This window comes from Capricornis sumatraensis, chromosome 12, assembly GCF_032405125.1.
Source record: "Capricornis sumatraensis isolate serow.1 chromosome 12, serow.2, whole genome shotgun sequence".
In the NCBI taxonomy this organism is placed as follows: domain Eukaryota; kingdom Metazoa; phylum Chordata; class Mammalia; order Artiodactyla; family Bovidae; genus Capricornis; species Capricornis sumatraensis.
Window position 1 is genome coordinate 21,962,355 of NC_091080.1, and position 21,081 is coordinate 21,983,435.

Here is a 21,081-nt window from a genome sequence, read left to right on the forward strand (position 1 = left end):
CGCAGGTTCATCAAAAAATTAAAAATAGAGCTACCATATGATCTAGCAGTCCCACTTCTGGGTATATATCCAAAGAAAATAAAAACAGAATATTGAGATATCTGCACTCCTATGTTCATTACAGCATTATTCACAATAGCCAAGAGTGTTCATTGACAAAACACTGATAAGAAATTATGGTTCACACACACACACAAGTATTATTCAGCCATAAAAAAGATGGAATTTCTCCCATCTGCAACATGAATAGACTTTGAGGGTGTTACGCCACATGAGGTAAGTCAGAAAGACAAAGCCAAACACTTCATGGCATCATTTACAAGTGGAATCTCATGTTGATGTTTGGTAGAAACCAATGCAGTACTCTAAAGCAATTATCCTTAAATTAAAAATAAATAAATAAATAAAAGTCACACTCATAGACATGAAAATGGTTGTCAGGGACTGAGCTGCTGCTGCTGCTGCTAAGTCGCTTCAGTTGTGTCCAACTATGTGACCCCATAGGATGGCAGCCCACCAGGCTCCCCCGTCCCTGGGATTCTCCAGGCAAGAGCACTGGAGTGGGTCGCCATTTCCTTCTCCAACACATGAAAGTGAAAAGTGAAAGTGAAGTCACTCAGTCGTGTCCGACTCTTAGCGACCCCATGGACTATAGCCTACCAGGCTCCTCCGTCCACGGGATTTTGCAGGCAAGAGTACTGGAGTGGGGTGCCATCGCCTTCTCCACAGGGACTGAGAGGTGAGGGAAATAAGAATGAGTGAGTGAGTCAGTGAAAGTCGCTCAGTTGTGTCTGACTCTTTGCGATTGAATAGACTGTAGCCTGCCAGGCTCCTGTGTCCTTGGAATTCTCCAGGCAAGAATATTGGAGTGGGTTACCATTTGCTTACTCCTGGGGATCTTCCTGACCCAGGGATTGAACCTGGGTCTCCTGCATTGTAGGCGGATTCTTTACCATCTGAGCCACCAGGGAAGCCAAGGGAAAGAAGAAGAGGTTGGAGACTTTAAGGTATAAGATGAATTAGGATCTCAGGATATAACATAAAAAATGGTGACTATAGTTGATAATTCTGTATTGTATAAGTGGAATCTGCTTTGACTGTAGAATATTAATGTTATCCAAGAGTGAATTGTGTGTGATAGAGAGGAATAAGTGTCTATTAACATTCAAATGACATAAATAATGGGTTCTTAAAAACTCTATAAAGTAAAATTTCATATGCCAAATGCATTTTCCAGCAAATTCTAAACATGAGTCCAGGGAGGATGGGTTACAGCTACTGGTGATGTCCATAGCTAGAGTGGATCTTGTAAAAAGCAAATGATGTTAGACTGGTGATTGGGTGTGGGGTGCATGGTAGATGGGGACAAAGCTAAAAAGCGTTTCATGGCTAAAATACTAAATAACTCTTTTGATTGGTTTAATGTGTCCTTTTGGGAACTGTCTTCACAAAACTAAAACTGATGTTTCTGAATTGCTCCCCCATGGGAGACACTGCAAACACCTGTCACTATGTGGGACATAGGGAAGAGTTAATAGACTCAGGATAAATGTGGATTCTCCTGCTTGAAGCAGCACAGAAGAAGGTTTGCTGAGATTAGAGAAGCAGGCTGCCAAAGGCATCACGGCAGCCCTGCCCACTTTCCTCACTACATGAGGGTATGGTGGGCACCGCTCCTCACCAGCACAGAGGCGGCAGCCAGCAGCTACCTAAATCTGGGGGAGCTCCAGGGAACCACAGGAAATCAACACGAAGCATCCCAGGAGCTGGGCTGGCTGAGGCCCGTCTTCAGGTTGTTAATCTCTCAACAGTAGTCAACAGACTATAAGATCAGGATTTTCCCAGCTTTTATCAGCTCAGATCCCAAGCTGCCTCAGCTCAGCACCCAGAGGCACTAGCTGAACTCTGTCTGTTAAAATCACCTTTCTCTTTGCTGTCTCTCTTGTTCTGCCAAATGGTTTTAGTTGAAACACCTCAGAAGGCTGTTGGTTCTATAACACTGGTTTGCAAACCAGCAATAAAATTCAATATATTCAGAAAGTGGTTGGATCCTGAATAACCGGAGTTTTTTTAATAAGGGGAAAACAGAAAAACAAAGCACTTAGGAATCATAAAAGGCAACTAGATGGTAAAGCTGAGAAGTATGTATTTACTTTTTGTTTTCAAAAATAAAAATATGTTTACAAAACGTATGCTTTCAAATTAGGGTGCTGGAGAAGACTCTTGAGTTTCTTGGACAACATGGAAATCAAACCAGTCAATCCTAAAGGAAATAAATCCTGAATATTCAATGAAAGGACTGATGATGAAGCTGAAGGTCTAATATTTTGGCCACCTGACGTGAAAAGCTGACTCACTGGAAAAGACCCTGATGCTGGGAAAGACTGAGGGCAGGAGGAGAAGGGAGTGGCAGAGGATGAGACGGTTAGATATCATCACTGACTTATTGGACATGAGTTTGAGCCAACTCCGGGAGATAGTGAAGGACAGGGAATCCCTGTGTGCTGGGGTCTCAAACAGTCAGACATGACCTAGCGACTGAACAACAACAAAGGTACTTATAGAAATTTGTAACTGTCAAAATCAAGTCAAAATCCTTCTTTTCCTTCTTGACATGTTTCCCATAAGAATATAAATATATAACTTCATTATTAATTCTACTGAGGTGAAAGTCGCTCAGTCATGCCCGACTTTTTGTGACCCATGGACTTCTCCAGGCCAGAATACTGGAGTGGGTAGCCTTTCCCTCCTCCAGGGGATCTTCCCAACCCAGGGATCAAACCCAGGTCTCCCTCACTTCAGGCAGATTCTTTACCAGCTGAGCCACAAGGGAAGCCCATTAATCCTACTAACTTTTAGTAAATCCTTACTCTTACTAACTAACCTTTAGCAAATCCTTACTCTTAACTCTTATTCCTTACTCTGTGGAATAGCTCCAAACTTAAGGACAGTGTGATGAAGTCCCAATACTGTTGGTAAGAACAAACTGTTATGCTTGACCGTCTCTATCAGTTAGGACATTTGTTCTAAATGTACTTTACAGTAATCTTGATTGGGGATCTTAGGGCAATCTTTAATGTTGATTAGGGGTCTTAGGGCAATCTTTAATCCTGAGGACCCTTAAAAGATTGCCCTAAGACCCCTAATCAAGATTACTGTAAAGTAGATTTAGAACAAATGTCCTAACTGATAGAGACGAGCAAGCATAACAGTTTGTTCTTACCAACAGTACTGGGACTTTATCACACCGTGTCCTTAAGTTTGGAGCTAGTCCACAGAGAATCCTCAAATTTGAAATTCTTTCCCTCTTCAAGTTTATGGATCCTATGTTTTGGGATCACCAAGGATGGTAAATGAAATACCTTTCAGGCTGGAATTCCTTATTTGGTAGGATTCTCTGGTTACTTTTGTTTTCTTCCTTGGGCTAATGGATTTGGTGTTACTGTAATATTTATTTTTATACACATGGCCAAAGGCCTCTTAGAGTGTTTTTATAAATCTAATAAATACCTCACAATAACTAAATTTGTTAAGACAACACAAAAGATGTTGTTCGTTACTTAAAATGTACACTGTTTCAATTAAATAAGGAGTTCAGTACATACTTTCAAAATTATAAAAGATTTGAATATCATGTTTGGATACTTTTGTTTAAAAAAACGAATGTAAAACTTATGGCCTTTTAAATGGCAAATGTATGCAAATACAGTAAGATGAACCTTTATTAACATATATTGCACAGTTAAACTTTAAAATATACTTTGCATTTTTAGAATGTATAAGTTTAAAAGGTAATCAAATTAAACAAGCAAATAGCTTGACTTTTCAATATATAACTTTGTAGTTATATGCTATCAGATAAACACTCCAATTAATTCCAGCTGCAAACTTAACATAAATTACTCTAAGTGTCATTACACTCAGTTTTTGAGATGATTTCTCCATCAAAGTGAGAGTCTAAGATATGTTTTACCAAGTTTCGATTATAAAAATAATACACTCTTGGGATGGACTTCTATTAGTTGAAAACAACCACTGATTTTTGGTAACTCCTCCATTCTATCGTTTTTTAAAAGCCAGCAAGTAGAAAAACGGACCCATACTGAAAAACAAACTGATGTGACGAGGACAACACCATTCTACAGCAAACCCACCTAACATGAAGGAAAGCATTCCAAATAAAAACAGATGGTCCTCTTAGGGCTGCAACCTAGTGCCCTCCCATCTCAGAGTGAACCTCACTGTCTGTTACTTTTGTTTTTAAAGATGTACAATCTGGTAGTCAAGAAAATGACTTGAAAATTAATAAGCTAGTTCCTGTTGTAGAAGCTTTGCTTGAGGTATAAACTCTGGCACTTAACCTTTCTCATCCTTAATTTTGAAAGTCAGGAAATTCCACTTTACTGGCCTATTTTAGAGTAATTATAAATTTTAGTAAATGAAACACTTCAAAGAGGTTGCAAAAAGAGATTATTACATTGTCACAAAACATTATTCTTTAAAAACATAGAAAACATGTGGAAAATTATAATTCTGGAATGGAAATGAATTTGTCTCAAAACCGCCTCCTGCCTTAAGGTGTAAGAATTAATTAACTCTCAGAAATCAGAAGCTGATCTCAGTAATTCTATTGCTATTCTGCATTAGAGAACACTATACATGGAGAAGCTCTTAACTGGTTTTGGTGGGGAGAATGGCAACAGTGTTTGAATAATCACCTCTACCCCTCACAGACTTAGAAATAAAAGTCATTCTACTTAAAGATATTTTAAAATTTCCCAAGTTCCTAAAGGAAATCAACCCTGAATATTTATTGGAATGACTGATACTGAAGCTGAAGCGTCACTGCTTTGGCCACCTAATGTGAAGAGCTGAACTGGAAAAGACCCTGATGCTGGGAAAGACTGAGAGCAGAAGAAGGGGACGACAGAGGATGAGGTGGTTGGATGGCATCACCGACTAAATGAACACGAGTTGGAGCAAACTCCGGGAGATGGTGGAGGACAGGGAAGCCTGGCATGCTGCAGTTGATGGAGTCGCAAACAGTTAGACACAACTAAGCAACTGAACAACAACAAGCCTCTAAGATGGTGCATATTCAACTGCATATCTTCATGCCAAGAACTATGCTATGGTCTAACCTGCTGGGTTCTCTATCCCGTTAGATCCACTCTATTTTATAAACATCCCCATTTTATAAACAACATTTTGTAATTTTTGCTTTATAGCCTTGAAAAAAATCCATAAGTAATATAATATACCTGTACACATAATTTCAAATAAAAATTCAGCCTACATTTTAGTACAGGGAAAATAACCTGTTAAAAAGTAATACACACTTCAACAAATACATGGGCACTACTACACCAAAAAACATCATGAAGCTGGATGCTTGCAGTACATACTGAATCACTATGAATATGAAAACTATATGGACTGAAAGAGGTGTACTACATTTGTAACTCAAACACCACCAATGGCAATGTTCTCAGTGGTGTGATCTTCCATTATGGTCAGTGTAATGGGCAGAATGCTGCTGCGGCTGCTACGTCACCTCAGTTGTGTCCGACTCTGTGCGACCCCATAGACGGCAGCCCACCAGGCTCCCCTGTCCCTGAGATTCTCCAGACAAGAACACTGGAGTGGGTTGCCATTTCCTTCTCCAATGCATGAAGGTGAAAAGTGAAAATGAAGTCGCTCAGTCGTTTCCAACTCCTAGCGACCCCATGGACTGCAGCCTACCAGGCTCCTGTACTGGAGTGGGTGGCCATTGCCTACTCCAATGGGAAGAATAATGCCCCCCAAAGATATCTGTGTCCTAATCCCCAGAACCTGTGAATATGTAACCTTACATGGCAAAAGGAACTATGCAGACATGATTCACTTAATGACCTTGAGATGGGGAGATTATTATGGGTTACCCATGTGGGCCCAGGTTTATAATCTGACTCCATAAAGTTGGAGGATGTTTCCCAGCTGTGGTCAGAGAGAGATGGTGGCATGAAAGAGAAAGATCCAGTGCTATCCTGCTGCTTCTAAAATATGAAAGGTTACGTGCAAGAACTGGAGAGAGGTCAGCCTAGAAGCTGAAAGAGACATGAGTGAATTCCTCCTTAACCTGGGGATAGGGAAAGATCTTTCTAGCCATGACTCAAAATCTAGATGCAATAAAATATCAATAAATTTAATTATAAATCACTTAAAATGTACAAGGCAAAACTAACTTATTCATAAATAAAATCAAAGTATAACTCACAGACTGAGAAAGAAATATATGCAGATAGACCACAGATAAAAAGCAGATATGCCTAATATTAGACACAAAAATTAAGGCGAAAAAGATCAAAAACTTAGTAGAAAAATGGGCAAAAGAAATAAACAGATAATTTGCTAAAGAGAGATATAATAATGGCTCTTAAAAATAGGAAAGATTTTCAATTTTTCTCCTAATATAAAAAAATACAAATTAAAACTACTCGTTAGATAGCATTTCTAACTATCAAACTGGCAAACTTTGAAGAGCTTGGCAGCCCCCTCTGTTGGCACTGTTAGTAGGAATGGAAAATGGTATATCCTTATAGAGGAAAATTTGGCAATATCTAACAAAACCACCAGCTTCCCAGGTGGTGCGAGAGGCAAAAAAACCCGCTTGCGAGCACAGGAGACATAAGAGACATGGGTTTGACAGCTGGGTTGGGAAGACCCCCTGGAGGAGGGTGTAGCAACCCACTCCAGTATTCTTGCCTGGATAACGCCATGGACAATGGAGCCTGGCGGGCTACAGTCCACAGAGTCGTAAAGAGCTGGACATGACTGATGAGATTTAACAAGCACACACACAACAGAACCACACATGTATTTACCTATTGACCTAACAATTTCTCTTCTAGGAATTAATCCTGAAGATACACTTCCAACAATATGAAAATACATATGCACAAAGTTATTCATTGCAGCTTAGTTTGTAGTTACTAAATACTGGAAACAGCCCAATTGTCCATATACAGGAAACAGGCTGAGTAAACTCTGGTATTACCACATGATGGAATAATACATAGCTATAAAAAAAATGAGGGAGAGCTTTATGAAAAGGCAACTACCCTTAGTTTATAATTTCTATTTGAAAATTCAGAGGATGTAGAATCTGCATGATGATATACATTTTTATAATAAATTTTATAATACAATAAATTTGAAGAATTGAGTTCAAGTAAATTCTTAGCCTTATGAAGGTTATTCTTGAGGGAAAAAGAAAAAATACTCAGGAGACAGAAAGAATGACAGATGGTACCAAGATAAATAAGGAAAACAAAATGATCTACAGAATCATACAGAAAGCCAGCTCCAAGGCTGAGTATCAACCACTTCAATTAATACAGAGACTTGGAATTTTCATGAAAAAAGTACAAATGCAAGACAAAGACAAGAAGCAAGGAAATAAATCCAAGAGGGCAGTAAAAACAAATGAGAGAGAATAAAAGTTAAGATATGTCTACTCTGTATTTGGATAAACAGGAAAGAGAGATTGTAAATTAGACTGAAGATGAAAAGGATTTGGCTTGAGTTTAGAATGAAAAGAAAAACTTGGGGGTCAAAAATGATCCTAAGACTTCAATATGTTTTAGACAGTGATTTTAGACAGTTCATTATAAGTCTCCTGAACTTATTTGACCTTAATTTTTGATAGGAGTTGACTTGGCTTTTAATCCAACTAATACTTAAAAAAAAGAAAAAAAGAGATCACAGATCTGGTGCTGTTTACATTGGTGTGAAAAGACATCTGGAAGCATGCCCTTATCTGGTTGTGAAAGAAAAGAATAATAACCTGTATTTCTTCAATACTATGAAATCACTGGCTTCAACACTAAAAAAAGAATAACCAGTTAAAAGAATCTGACCTAACACTTGAGCCAAATGATTTAAGATTTTTATAACCTATTATAAAACTTATTTTATGTACTGCCACAAATCTGTGTTAAGGCTCTGTTTTTCTTTTTCTTCATATGAAATCCAGTTCTAAAAATAGTCAAGTCTAAAAATAAGGCAAAACCCACAGATTAAGTGTAGCTTTATACATGTACAATTAACAGGGAAATCTCTACATCTTCTAGGAAAATGGACCCTGAGTTACTTATTCCCACTAAATTTTCTATGTTGGGTCAAACTTCTGAAAATTTTGCATTAATATGGGCTATTTTATTATAAAACCAAAATCTAATCTTGATTTCTATTAAATTAATTCCTCTGTTCCAAATAAATCCATGAACACTACTAATAAATGTGAAACTGTAAGCAGAAAGAGTCATATTTAATCTCAGGAGCTTGGTTTCTATCATGAGACCAAATGATTAACAGTTTACAAAACCTGCCAATGTCAATATACGGCCTGATATACGCTTTGATTCAGTTCATGGAAAGGACCCATATGGAGAGACAGACATACAAACTCACCTACAAAACATGTTGTCAATATTATACTTCATATCTTTCTAAACCAATTTTTTCTCCCAGTCATTGCTCTAAAAATTAATGAGCAGAAGAGCAAAATTGGAAAGCGATTTTCAGAATATATGATGTTTCTTTATCTCTGCCCCAGTTTTTCCAATCCTTGCAGGCCATCTACAATGGAGACAGTGTATATGCTGAGGCTGGACAGAATATTTTTATGGGAATCTTATGTGCCTTTTGAATATCATCACCCCTGTTTTTCAGATAGAAGATTAATAAGATATGACTAAATGACCTTATCTCATGGCAGGAACTAGAAAAGACTGACTTTATATCTCAGAGGAGTATCAGGTAATAGAATGGTCTGCCACCAACTTTAATAGTATAATTTTCTTTTCTTTTTTTTGGCAGTTTCTTTTATTATTTTTTTTTATTTTTTATTAGTTTTTAATTTTTTTAATTTTAAAATCTTTAATTATTACATGCATTCCCAAACATGAACCCCCTTCCCACCTCCCTCCCCATAACATCTCTGTGGGTCATCCCCATGCACCAGCCCCAAGCATGCTGTATCCTGCGTCAGACATAGACTGGCGATTCAATTCTTACATGATAGTATACATGTTAGAATGCCATTCTCCCAAATCATCCCACCCTCTCCCTCTCCCTCTGAGTCCAAAAAGTCTGTTAATAGTATAATTTTCTTACCTTTCTTTATCAATCAACAAATTCAACAGGAAAGTTAAAAATTTTTAAAAGAAAACTTTTGTGAACTTACTGGCACTCTTCAAAAATACATAAGAAAATCTATTCTCGGCCTCTTAAACTAATTCTTTCTCACATAAGGATAACATTCTCAATGGCAAGATTCTTTAGGTACTTTTTCAGTAGTTGAGAGATCTAAATTGATAAGTACATACGTAATCCCTTGTTTGGTTCTTCTTTTAAGAGAGAGTAGGATGAGGTTACTGTAATCTTCACAGTTCAAGCATATGCTCATAGGATAATCTGTCACTACAGTGTGCAAATCACCATAAACTGACTACAGAAATCTGATATAGAACCAGTACTGTCCAGAATAAACAGATGAGGCAAAAATTCTTTCCAGCTTTCATTAGAATGGGAGTTTTTACTTTCATGTAAGAAAAAGAATAATGTGTACAATTTTAGCAATACTACTACTAATAAATGGGGGTGGGTTCAAAGAGAAAAGAAATTTTATCTTCACAAAAAGGTCTTCTCTGTATGATGTCAAAGCAACGGCAGCTGGGAAGGTAAATTATGCTTGTATTTATCCTAGACCTATATATAGAATATAAAATATTTATAATAAAATTTAACTTGTTTTATAAATATATTGATGAATTAGGGTTTTTTCCTCCCCATCATTTGGTAAAAAAGTATTTTCATTTGAAACTAGAAACTAGGTTGGTGAAAAGTGAAAGTGTTATTCACTCAGTGATGTCCAACTCTCAGCAGCCCCATGGACTGTAGCCCGCCAGTTTCCTCTGTCCATGGAATTTTCCAGGCAAGAATACTGGAGTGGGTTGCCATTCTCTTCTCCAGGAGATCTTGCAGACGCAGGGATCACACTCAGGTCTCCCGCATTGCAGGCAGATTATGCCAGATAAAATGCCATTCTCAGATCACTTCTAATGAACTTTCATATTGAGCTAACCATCATCAAGAGGAGTGATTTTCTAAGAAGGCAAGGTATTCATCTCATCTTCCATGAATAAAGCAAAAAAAAAAAAAAAATGTACTCCCCCACACCATACGGACAGACAGAAAAACCAGTGGAGTAGAATAGGGAGCCCAGAAACTTATAGGCACACGTACGGTAACTTGATTTTTTTACAAGAGTGACAAGACTATCCTATAGGGAAAAAGACAGTCTTTCCAATAAATCATGCTGGGAAAACTGTATATCCAAGTTACTGTTAACTGTTCTGTGTGTACACATGCATGTAAAATGGATCTCTTTTGAAAAACAGACCCTGGTATTTTGGGCACATCAGATATCCTAGAATACACTTTCAAAAATTCCAAATAATTATAATTGCATTCCCGCTGTTTCAGTTATTTATCAACTTCAAAATTAACAGGTCCAACTTAAAGAAGGATATCCATAAATTCTACTGATGGTCCGAAAGTATACATTTATAGTCCAAGTACTAAAAATGAACAGCTTACCTGATACAGCATGATAGGTTCTATATTGTATCCCAAGGTATCTGCAAAGTTCTTAGCGATGACTGTTTTTCCACAACCCTACAAATGGACACAATCATTTAAGGGATAAGTCAAAACAACCCAAAAGTCAGGAAACAGAAGTTTGCAGTAAGGCTGCCAGTCTTACTTTTCCTCCAATTAGACATATGTCCTTAACCATGTGAGACTGCATCATTTCAGCCAGGAGTTGTTTATGGCTCAAGGTTTGTATAAAACGGTCTGATGTACAAGGCTGACTTAATGGCCTAGTCCCAGATGGTACCTATAATTAAAAAGAGGTAAATGTAATATGCATATATTTTTCTCAAAATATTAGTAAATGAAAGCATAGAACTGACATTTAAAATTTCAACTAATTTCCTGCTCAATTCAATTATATACTGTTTTAGATATTTCAAGAGAGTAGCAATTTTCTCAAGCACAGATCTGATGATCATTTTCATCAAACTTCCAAGTCAGTAATCCCTCTAAAATTAAAGCCCATGCTGTCAGACATTTTCATGAGAATCAAGTAATTTTCATGCTATTTATAACTCATAATAATAATGCACTGCTTGAGAATGAAGGTTTTTGCTCAAATTTCAGTTATAAGGACAGAAGTTAAAATCAGCCAACTGGGATTCTCCAAAATCACCAAAGATCTCCAGATTTCTAAACTATCCACAAATCTTTTCCCATTTTTATTTTTAGTTTACCACTCAGAAGCAGCTATTCTTAAAACCTCCTCCCATCCTTCACACCTACTTCCTTTTATTTCCTATCTCTTCCTTATTAAAATGTTAGTACACTGCAGGCACTCAGTAGATTTCAAAACAGAGCCCAGCTCACGGTAGACATATTCAATATTTTGTTTGATGACTGAATAAACACAATTACATGAATAAGTATTGGGTTGGCCAAAAAGTTTGCTCAGGTTTTTCTGCACCATCTTATGGAAAAACCTGGACAAACTTTTTGGCCAACCCAATATTATTAATATTACATTAAAACAAACAAAAAAGTCTATCATGAAAATTCGCTCTGTCCTAACATAAGAAGGGAAAAGGCAATGGCACCCCACTCCAGCACTCTTGCCTGGAGAATCCCATGGACGGGGGAGCCTGGTAGGCTGCAGTCCATGGGGTCACGAAGAGTCGGACACAACTGAGCGACTTCACTTTCACTTTTCACTTTCATGCACTGGAGAAGGAAATCCAACCCACTCCAGTGTTCTTGCCTGGAGAATCCCAGGGACGGCGGAGCCTGATGAGCTGCCATCTATGGGGTCACACAGAGTCGGACACGACTGAAGCGACTGAGCAGCAGCAGCAGCAACATAAGAAGGCAAGCATTTACTCTTTGCTACAATCACTTACTATTTAATTAAGTCAGTATTTTTCAAGTGGTGTATTCTAGTGTCAATTTCCTATCACCTCTTGGGATTCTCAGGACCCTCAAAGAAAGGGTAAAAGCAGGCAGAGAAAGCAGATGGAGCTCTGTGACCAAATACCATTCCCTCCTCTAAAAACTGTTCACCTACAATAGCTCTTTTTTCAACCACTTCCTGTAGCTGACAGATACTTTATTTGAAAAGGGTAATCCTTAGTTCTGGGCTTCTCTGGTACCTAAGACAGTAAAGAATCCATTTGCAATGCAGGAGACCCGGATTCAATCCCTGGGTCACGAAGATCCCCTGGAGAAGAGCATAGCTATCCACATCAGTATTCTTGCCTGGAGAATTCCAGGGACAGAGGAGTCATGTGGGCTAAAGTCCTTGGGTCTCAATCCTTAGCTGCTAAATCTTTAGTTGCTAAAATATGTTTGAAAACATATTTTCAAACTATTTCTTATCAAGGACTTAGAACACAAAATGCTTTCATTAATAAACACTCTATTTGATTTCCTAGAGGCTGGTTTTTGATGAAAAGCTATCCCTATGTTTCTCCTCAACTTTTCCAGTTTACAAATTTTTTTACAAAGTTTCCGACTGGATACGTATATACACAGATACAGACATATATATGTGACACTATGGAACCAAAGACTAATGAACAGATTATAAACTCAATTTAGGTCAAAAAAATGTCCAGTACCAACCAGAACCTGTGCGGTTAATGCAGGCAACCTTAGAAAGTACAAACCTTGACTCACTCATTACCTTGATGGTCACCTCTTTTTCTGCAATCCGGATGGTCACAGAAGCTTGGAAGACATTGTTTTCGGTCGTCCTTTCCACTCTCACAATCTTCTCAGGAAGCACAGACCTTCTTGAATCCTCGAGTTCAAAGCGCTATAAAATGACCAGAAAAACATATAATTTACTTTTTATTTTAGTATTAATGTTGGATATCTGGAAATGCCCATCTTAACTAAAACTAAAAGTCATTCAGTGTTACAAAATAAAGGCAAAAAAATTAATGAAAATATTTCCCCCCTATTTTTGCAGATACCATTCATTCTACTTAAGCCAATTACTAAAGGTGACCTGAAAAGAGTCCCTAAAATTTACTAAATACCAAGGAATGGAATGATCTGACAGAAGTTTGCAGTCTACAATTCCTGATAATCAAAGGTTCCAGCTTCCTAGAAAAGGATTATGTGACTCTTGAAAATATGCTTAAAGTAAAACAAGGCCCCTATCAGTTGATATCTTAAATCAACAGAAGTTAACAGCTGCCTGAAATTGATAAAAATAGAACCTCCTGGACACCATACTGCTGACTGCCTGTATAGTTAGTTTAACTGGTTATGATAAAGTATAACAATCAATCTTCTATGGTATCTGACACAGCGCCTTCCACAGTTTAGGTTCTCAATCTTGCCAGACTGGACTTAAAATGCCCGGACCACTGGTTCTTTCTCCATGTAGGCCAATGATCAAGGTTCTAACACTAGGTTAAACTCTGTAATCCCAGCTGATTATATAAAAAACACATACAGAACACAAGTAAGTATATGAAACATGAGAATACTAATTAAGAATTAATTAAATCCTATGCCCATCTCACAGCAGCATGTTCAATATGAAAGGCTTCATTTTTAGCATTAAATAGGCAGAAATTATTCCCCACAAATCCTACAATACTTAGAGAACATGATCACTATAGCAAAAGAGTTGAAACCCAATGAAAGAACAGATCACTGCCTATTCAACAGAATGATTCAATTCTAGAAAATAGAGTCTGGGGAAGAAAATTATGTTCAGTTTGAACATTTTAAACACAGCAGCCCAGTTCACGTCCTCATTTCAATGTCTTAAGTATCCAAGACAATCATTCCTTTCTCCATCCTAAGAAAAACTGTTTATTTGCGCTACCATAGAAAACATAAGTTTTATATTTTATACAGTTTATATATGCAAATTCCCCTGGTGTCGCACAATTTGATAGGAAGTGCTTCCATGTTGTGGACAACTAACAATCACTGACTCCTTAATTTCATTAAAAGGAGAAAAAGAAAAAGTTACATTGTATTTTAAGGGAAGTTTAATAAAAAAGGAGTAAAGCCTTAGCCAAGTAATTACATTCATTAGAATCTGGAACTCAGACCCATAAAATTCTAAAACAATACATTTACGAGCTTAAAAGTATGCTTTTATTCCACCCATAGTAATGACAGTTTTAACTTGACATAGGGTTGATGTCAGAGCATTTATATTCCAGAAAGGAACACTAATGCCTTGAACACTTGCTATACTTGTTACATCCTCATAAATAATGCAAACTAAAATATTTCAGTAGAATAAAAATAGTAGGCTAGAATACACTAAAATAGTTCAAGAACTGAAGTTGCAAGGTGAGCTACCATTTGCTGGCACAGGAAATTTAAAGATTGCTGATCAAAAAGGAAACAGAGGAATAAAATAGATATATAATTCTTCACAAAATTAAGGCAAGAAAAGACAATCACTTTTTCTCCTCTTACATAAGTAACAAAATTCCCCTTTCCATTTTTTTTAATTCTACAATCAGATTTGAAATTATTTCTGTTTGTAATATGGACTCTCAATCAGTATTCTATGCTCCCCTTAATTATAAAGGCCAAATAAAGGCCAAACAAAATGAAGAAACATTGACCATTTCCTTTAGAAAACTCCACTCTTTAAAGGCATTGTATAACTTTATAGAATTTGTACGACTAATTCTGAAACTGGAGACCAGAAACACATCAAACAGATACCTTTGTAAAAATGAAGACCTTCGTTCATAACAGATTTATCTAGACACTTATCAATACCCCGTCTTGCTTGTGTCACAAAAAAGCTTACATTGCTTCATTTTACCGGAACTCTGATATTTTCTTCTATTCTATGTACCCTTGTTCCCACAGCACTGAACTTTGTGCTGACCTGCAGCTGGGAGCTCACCTGGAAATACAGCCTTTTTTTCTCAGACATTAGGTATGCTATTTCAATGACTGATGCCAAGGCAGCACAGATGTTAATTAAACCAAAGGTGAGTTCTAGGACTTCTCTGGTGGCCCGGTGGGTAAGAATCTGCCTGCCATTCCAGAGGTCACGGGTTCGGTCCCTGGTGTGGCAAGAGTCCACGTGCTGCAGAGCAACTAAGCCTGAGCACCACGACTACGGAAGCTCTAGTGCTCTAAGGCTCTCAAGTGGCGACTCCTGAAGCCCACACGCCCGAGGGCCTGTGCTGGGCAACAAAAGAAGCCACCACAGTGAGAAGCCCGTGCACTGCAAGAGAGAGCAGCCCCCGCTCGCCACAACTAGAGGAGCCTGAGCAGGAGCAAGAGGACCGAGTGCAGCCACAAGGGAAAAAAAATCCTGCATCTCAGAGTGAACTATGCACTCAGACTGGTAGTTTCCTGACTACTTGAGCCTATGAAGTAATTTCCCCACTTCCAAATGGTTCTCCATTATCTCTTTAACCTCCTTCTATTTCCCCCTCTCTCCCATCCCCGCTCCCTCACCCCTTCTCACACACACAGAAAACCCCTTCCTTTCCTTTCATCAGTGGCTGCTGTTTCACCACTCTCAGGCCTGCTGCTCTCTCTTCTGCCTCCTCCACTTTCCTTTGCCTCTTTATTGACCATTATTTTCCCCTTTGTTTCTTCTTGTTTTTCCTTAAGATTCTGCCGCTAATAACTATACATTCTAGCATTTATGAGAAAACAGCTTTTTGTTATTTTTATTTTGCTATTATTATTGACATCACCAATCAATGAAAATACTATTTCTTGGACTAGCTGATATACAAAATAAAATCCCACTTAAGTAGTTAGAATCTACTGTTCCACTCTTCTGAGCCCTTCTCACTAATACTAGCTGCAGAGAGTACTTCCATACTCCCAAAGACCCTGTGTATGTTCTGGGATAAGGCAGAATAAATACCGTTCAAGTATCTCTTTTTTTTTTTTTTGCCACACAGTGCAGCATGTGGGTATCTTACTTCCCTGCATTGGGGGTGTGAAGCCCTAACCCCTGGACCATTAAGGAAGTCCCAAAATACCATTCCATATGTCAAATCCTGGGGCCTGTACACAGGACTACAACTGCCAAGTGTTCACATTCTACCTGCTTCTTAGAAATCTATATGCCTTGAGTCAAACTGTGTAAGAAAAACAAAAATGTCCTTCATAAAAGGGAATTATTTGGGGTGAGTCAATGACTCTACCAATGATTAGCTTGAAGTGGCCAAAACCTGAGATAATGTTAGCGTGAAAATAAATAATGATAGTAAATTATAACCCACTGAATAAAATAGGGATCCATAAGTCCATATTGATATAAATGAATAAATAAGTATGTCAGGGAGAAGAAAAGCTCTTCCCTAGTGTAGACTGCCTGCTAATAAATGCAGAAGGAATATTTACTCCCCATTACTGTCGTGCCAGTATCTGCACGTCTGGAAAAGAGGAGAAGAAAAGACACAGGAAAGAAAGAAAGAGAGAGAAAACTAGGAAAAAAGGGTAAGAGAGAGATGAGAAGAAGGGAAAAGACTGCACAAGAAGAGAACATGGGAAACGTAAGGAAGAAGGTGAAGCAGACACTTACTTTTAAAACCCCTTCCACCGCCATCTTCCCTTCATGGCCCAGTAACACAGTGTATGGGTAAAGCCACTGGAGCGCATGTTGGACTGACATCATAGGAAAGGAATCCTATTTGGGAGGGAAAACACATGGGAATGAAGGACATCTACAATCACACAAAAAATGCAGCTGAAATGTACAGGTGACATTGAAATTGCATCATAAACGATAACCATTAAGTTTCCCATATTCTCCAGAAGTCCACAATAGCAAATGTCCGCAGTTTCCTCTTCTCTTCCTGGTCTGCACCCTTTCCCTGGTAAACTCACGCACCCTCATCTTTCAGCTGCTGTGGGTGTGTCTCCATCTCTACTCTTGACACGTCTCTTGAGCTCTAGATCTAAGCTCCCAACTGTCTGTGAGATGTGACTCTATGGGTGTCCCACAGACTCCCATTCAGCATGTCCAAAAATTACATGTTTGGCACAGTTATCTACCCCACTCATCCCAAAGTGCCTTCTCTTTTTCCCTTGCTCCTAACCTGGGTGGACCTCATCTACATACTCCTGGCTTCACTGTTACAACTACGAAGTTACAAAGTGTCCGTGCTCGGGGGCTTCAGTTGTATCCAACTCTCTGCGACCCCAAGGGCTGTAGCCCACCGTGTTCCTCTGTCCATGCAATTCTCCAGGCAGAAATACTGGAGTGGGTTTGCCATTCCCTTCTCTGGGGTCTCCCCCACCCAGAGATTGAACCTACATCTTCTTTGTCTCCTGCATCAGCAGACAGGTTCTTCACCACTAGCGCCACCTGGGAAGCCCATATAAGTCACTGTTCTAACTACAAAGTAAGGAAGTGTGTTCATCCTCAAATTCTTCACCCCAAACTGCTTTCCCAAATGGGTTTACCTTACTTTAAAAAGTCTGTTTAATTAGGGCACTGAGAGAAATTTCAATATAAACTGCCTATTAGATGACATTATGGAATTACTGTTGATATGCAGAGGGTGTGATAATAAGTGTCCTGGTTATGTATTAATAGAAGAACGTTCTAATTCTTAGAACTGAATAGTGAAGTAGTTGACTTCCCTGGTGGCTCAGACGGTAAAGCGTCTGTCTACAATGTGGGAGACCCGGGTTCGATCCCTGGGTTGGGAAGATCCCCTGGAGAAGGAAATGGCAATCCACTCCAGGACTATTGCCTGGAAAATCCCATGGATAGAGAAGCCTGGTAGGCTACAGTCCATGGGGTCGCAAAGAGTCAGGCACAACTGAGCGACCTCTCTCTCTCTCTAAGAATACTGACTGCAATTTACTTTCAGAATTGTTTAGGTAAAAAAGAGAAAGTGTAAACAAAAGCAGTAATAATGCTAAAAATTGGTGAATCTACTCAATGGGATTATCGTTTCATGTTTGGCTATTTTTGAACTGGTTTTTTTTTTGGATTTGAGAATTGTCAAAGTAAAAAGTTCCAAGGAAAAAACAGTAAGAATTAAAAGTAGAAGACATGAAAAATACGGAGAGAAAATGTTGCTCCACATGTTGGTATGCATGCATGTGCAAAGTCACTTCAGTTGTGTCTGACTCTGCAACCCTATGAACTGTAGCCTGCCAAGCTCTTCTGTCCATGGAATCCTCCAGGCAAGAATACTGGAATGGGTTGCCGTGCCCTCCTCCAGCGGACCTTCCTAACCCAGAGATCAAACCAGTTTCTCTTGTGTCTCCTGCACTGGCAGGCAGGTTGTTCTTTGTCACTAGTGCCACGTGGAAGGCGCCCCAGGTGTTTAGAATGGTGTAAATGATTCATGGGAAACCTAACTCACTGACTCTCAGGAAATGAGAAAAATAAGAAGCAACACGAGATTAAAGATAAGTCTCTTGTCTCAGTGTTCCTGTGCACCCCATGCACCCCCACCCCACCTTGCTGCCAACAGAGGTGTCTTCCTCCTACAGATACCTGACTGTCCCACATCCCATCTACTTAATAATGTCTAACAGGCCACTTCTTCCACAGCATAAAATCCAGACAACCTCACTCACCACCCAAAACACTTGTTGTGGCAAAAAGGTCCTCACGTTCCTCTTTACCACACGCGTTTGCTCTAGCGACACAATTTATTACCATTCTCCAAACACACCAAGCCCTCTGGTGAGTCAGCACCTCCGCCTGCCCTGTGCCCTCTGCCTTCCCAGCGCGCCAGATGCCACCGTCATGACCTTCACGAAAGCGCAGCCGAGGACGTCTACGCTCCACCAAGCCCCACATCCGCTTCCTCCTCCCTGTGTCTCCCTGCTTGGCTGCCGGGCTTTGAAAGAAGACGGCCCTTGAGTTCCTGGAGCCAGCCTGGCTCCCAGGGCGGGAGACCAGCTAGTGCCTGGGAACATGTGGCCCCGGGGACAACACGAACCAGGGACTGATGGCGCCAGAGTGTGACAGCTCTAGCTCGCCTACCTCAGGGTGAAGCCAGTCGGAGGCCCGAGGTACTCTGCAGCCGATCTTACGCGATCAGGCGGAACACCTCCTTCCCTACAGCCAACTTACACCTGAGCTGGAAGTCTGCCTTCCCGCCTACCCCTCCCCAACCCCAAGGCTGTACGCTCTTTAAGAACTCAGAACACATCACTGGTCTCTGTACGGTTTGCTGGGCTGCACAGCAAATTAAACTCAGGCCTTGAAATATTTACAGAAGAACATGACAAGACAAACAGAAATGATTAATCTCCAAGGATTAACTTTTGAATGTTCCTTGCCACATGTGGATATACCAGTCATTAAATTACTTGATACATACCAGGATTTGAACTGCAGCTGGTAGACTGTCTAAAGGAAAATCTGGAAGTCCGAGGGTAGAAGATTCTTGGGAACAGAGAGTGGTGGCAAAGGATAAGAGCTGAGACACTCTAGGGGAAAAAAAGAAGTGGTATTAAATTTTATGCTAATAGTTTCATTATATAAAATCTGTTAAAGACAAAATAGCTGGGCCAATTTAATTAATCTAAAAAGTTGACATTTACTGTTAAATTCTTGATGAACTCAGCTCCACATTATATTTCATTTAAAACTCAGAAGCTTATTAGGTACAGGTAAGTGTACCTAATCTCTTTTTTTTTAAATTTAAATTTATTTATTTTAATTGGAGGCTAATTACTTTACAATATTGTATTGGTTTTGCCATACATCAACATGAATCCACCACGGGTGTACAAAATGTTCCCCATCCTGAACCCCCTTCCCACCTCCCTCCCCATACCATCCCTCTGGGTCATCCCAGTGCACCAGCCCCAAGCATCTTGTATCCTACATCGAACCTGGACTGGCGATTTGTTTCATATATGATATTATACATGTTTCAGTGCCATTCTCCCAGTACCTAATCTCTTAAATCCATCACAATATGTGAGGTTTTATACAACCTGACCCAAAACCACCCTGTCAGTCTCACCTCCTACCTTTCTCAGTCCAAATCCAAACTTTAGCCACTGGGAGCTTTTCATACACTTTTCATACTTTCAAGAATAAAGCATCACAATCATAACCTACGCCTTTACAAAATTTCTTAGAATTCCTTTATTCCATTCTCTACCAGTCAAAAGCCTACTCATTCTTTAAGATCTATGCCAAATGCCAATGCCTTTGCAAAGAACTTGTACAGTTCCAACCCCAACACTTTGAAATTATGGCCCTTACCACACTATGCTAAAGAAAAGTATACACATATCTTTAAACTCTACCCTACTGGATCTTGAAATTCTGTCATCAAAATTCATGTCTTATTAACTTTAACATTAGCACATGTAGCACAGCTGGTGAAAAGCTCTTCAAATGGTTGCTGAATGAATGAATGAATCAGTTGATCAATGAATGGGCAAAACAAGTTCAATGTTAAGAATCCATATTTTATATATATATAATAAGCTATCTATTTATACACACAAATATACATATTTATATATGTGTGTATATATATTTTATATATAAACATATTATTTGTATGTTTAATATAACATGTTTCATATAGCATATGTTAATATTATAAATTATGTTAATATTATACATATCGATGTATATATAAATAGCTAGCATATATATATATATATATATATACACACACACATATAGATCTATCTATATGTATAGCTGAAATACTTACTTTTCAGTAGGAACATTGGCTCCAACTGAATATAACAGTTTAAGTTGGTCCTAAAATAGCATAGAAATATACCAAATTAATAAGGACTGTAACATATTAAATGCAAATACTTTAGAGACATAATTCAACGTTTTAATTAAGCAAACACTAAGCAGTCAATAGCAAAAAATCATTTTCTGATACATGTCATTTTTCTAAAAGAAAAGTAACTTTTTCTTCCTAGTTTTCAGAGATATTCTTTACCTTTGAATCCATTTTACTTTCCAGTAACTACTGAGGGGGA

General features: G+C 38.7%; 1 protein-coding gene across 1 annotated transcript in view; it reads right to left on the minus strand.

The window, feature by feature from the left end:
• VWA8 (von Willebrand factor A domain containing 8) overlaps window positions 1-21,081 on the minus strand; it is a 382,159-nt gene that overhangs the window by 297,635 nt on the left and 63,443 nt on the right. Inside the window, exons 7-12 of the mRNA XM_068984307.1 lie at window positions 20,799-20,848; window positions 19,440-19,548; window positions 16,673-16,777; window positions 12,818-12,949; window positions 10,808-10,942; window positions 10,642-10,719 (exon numbers count right to left, since the gene is read on the minus strand). Coding sequence (XP_068840408.1) covers window positions 10,642-10,719; window positions 10,808-10,942; window positions 12,818-12,949; window positions 16,673-16,777; window positions 19,440-19,548; window positions 20,799-20,848 — 609 coding nt within the window. The remainder of the gene's footprint in view (window positions 1-10,641; window positions 10,720-10,807; window positions 10,943-12,817; window positions 12,950-16,672; window positions 16,778-19,439; window positions 19,549-20,798; window positions 20,849-21,081) is intronic.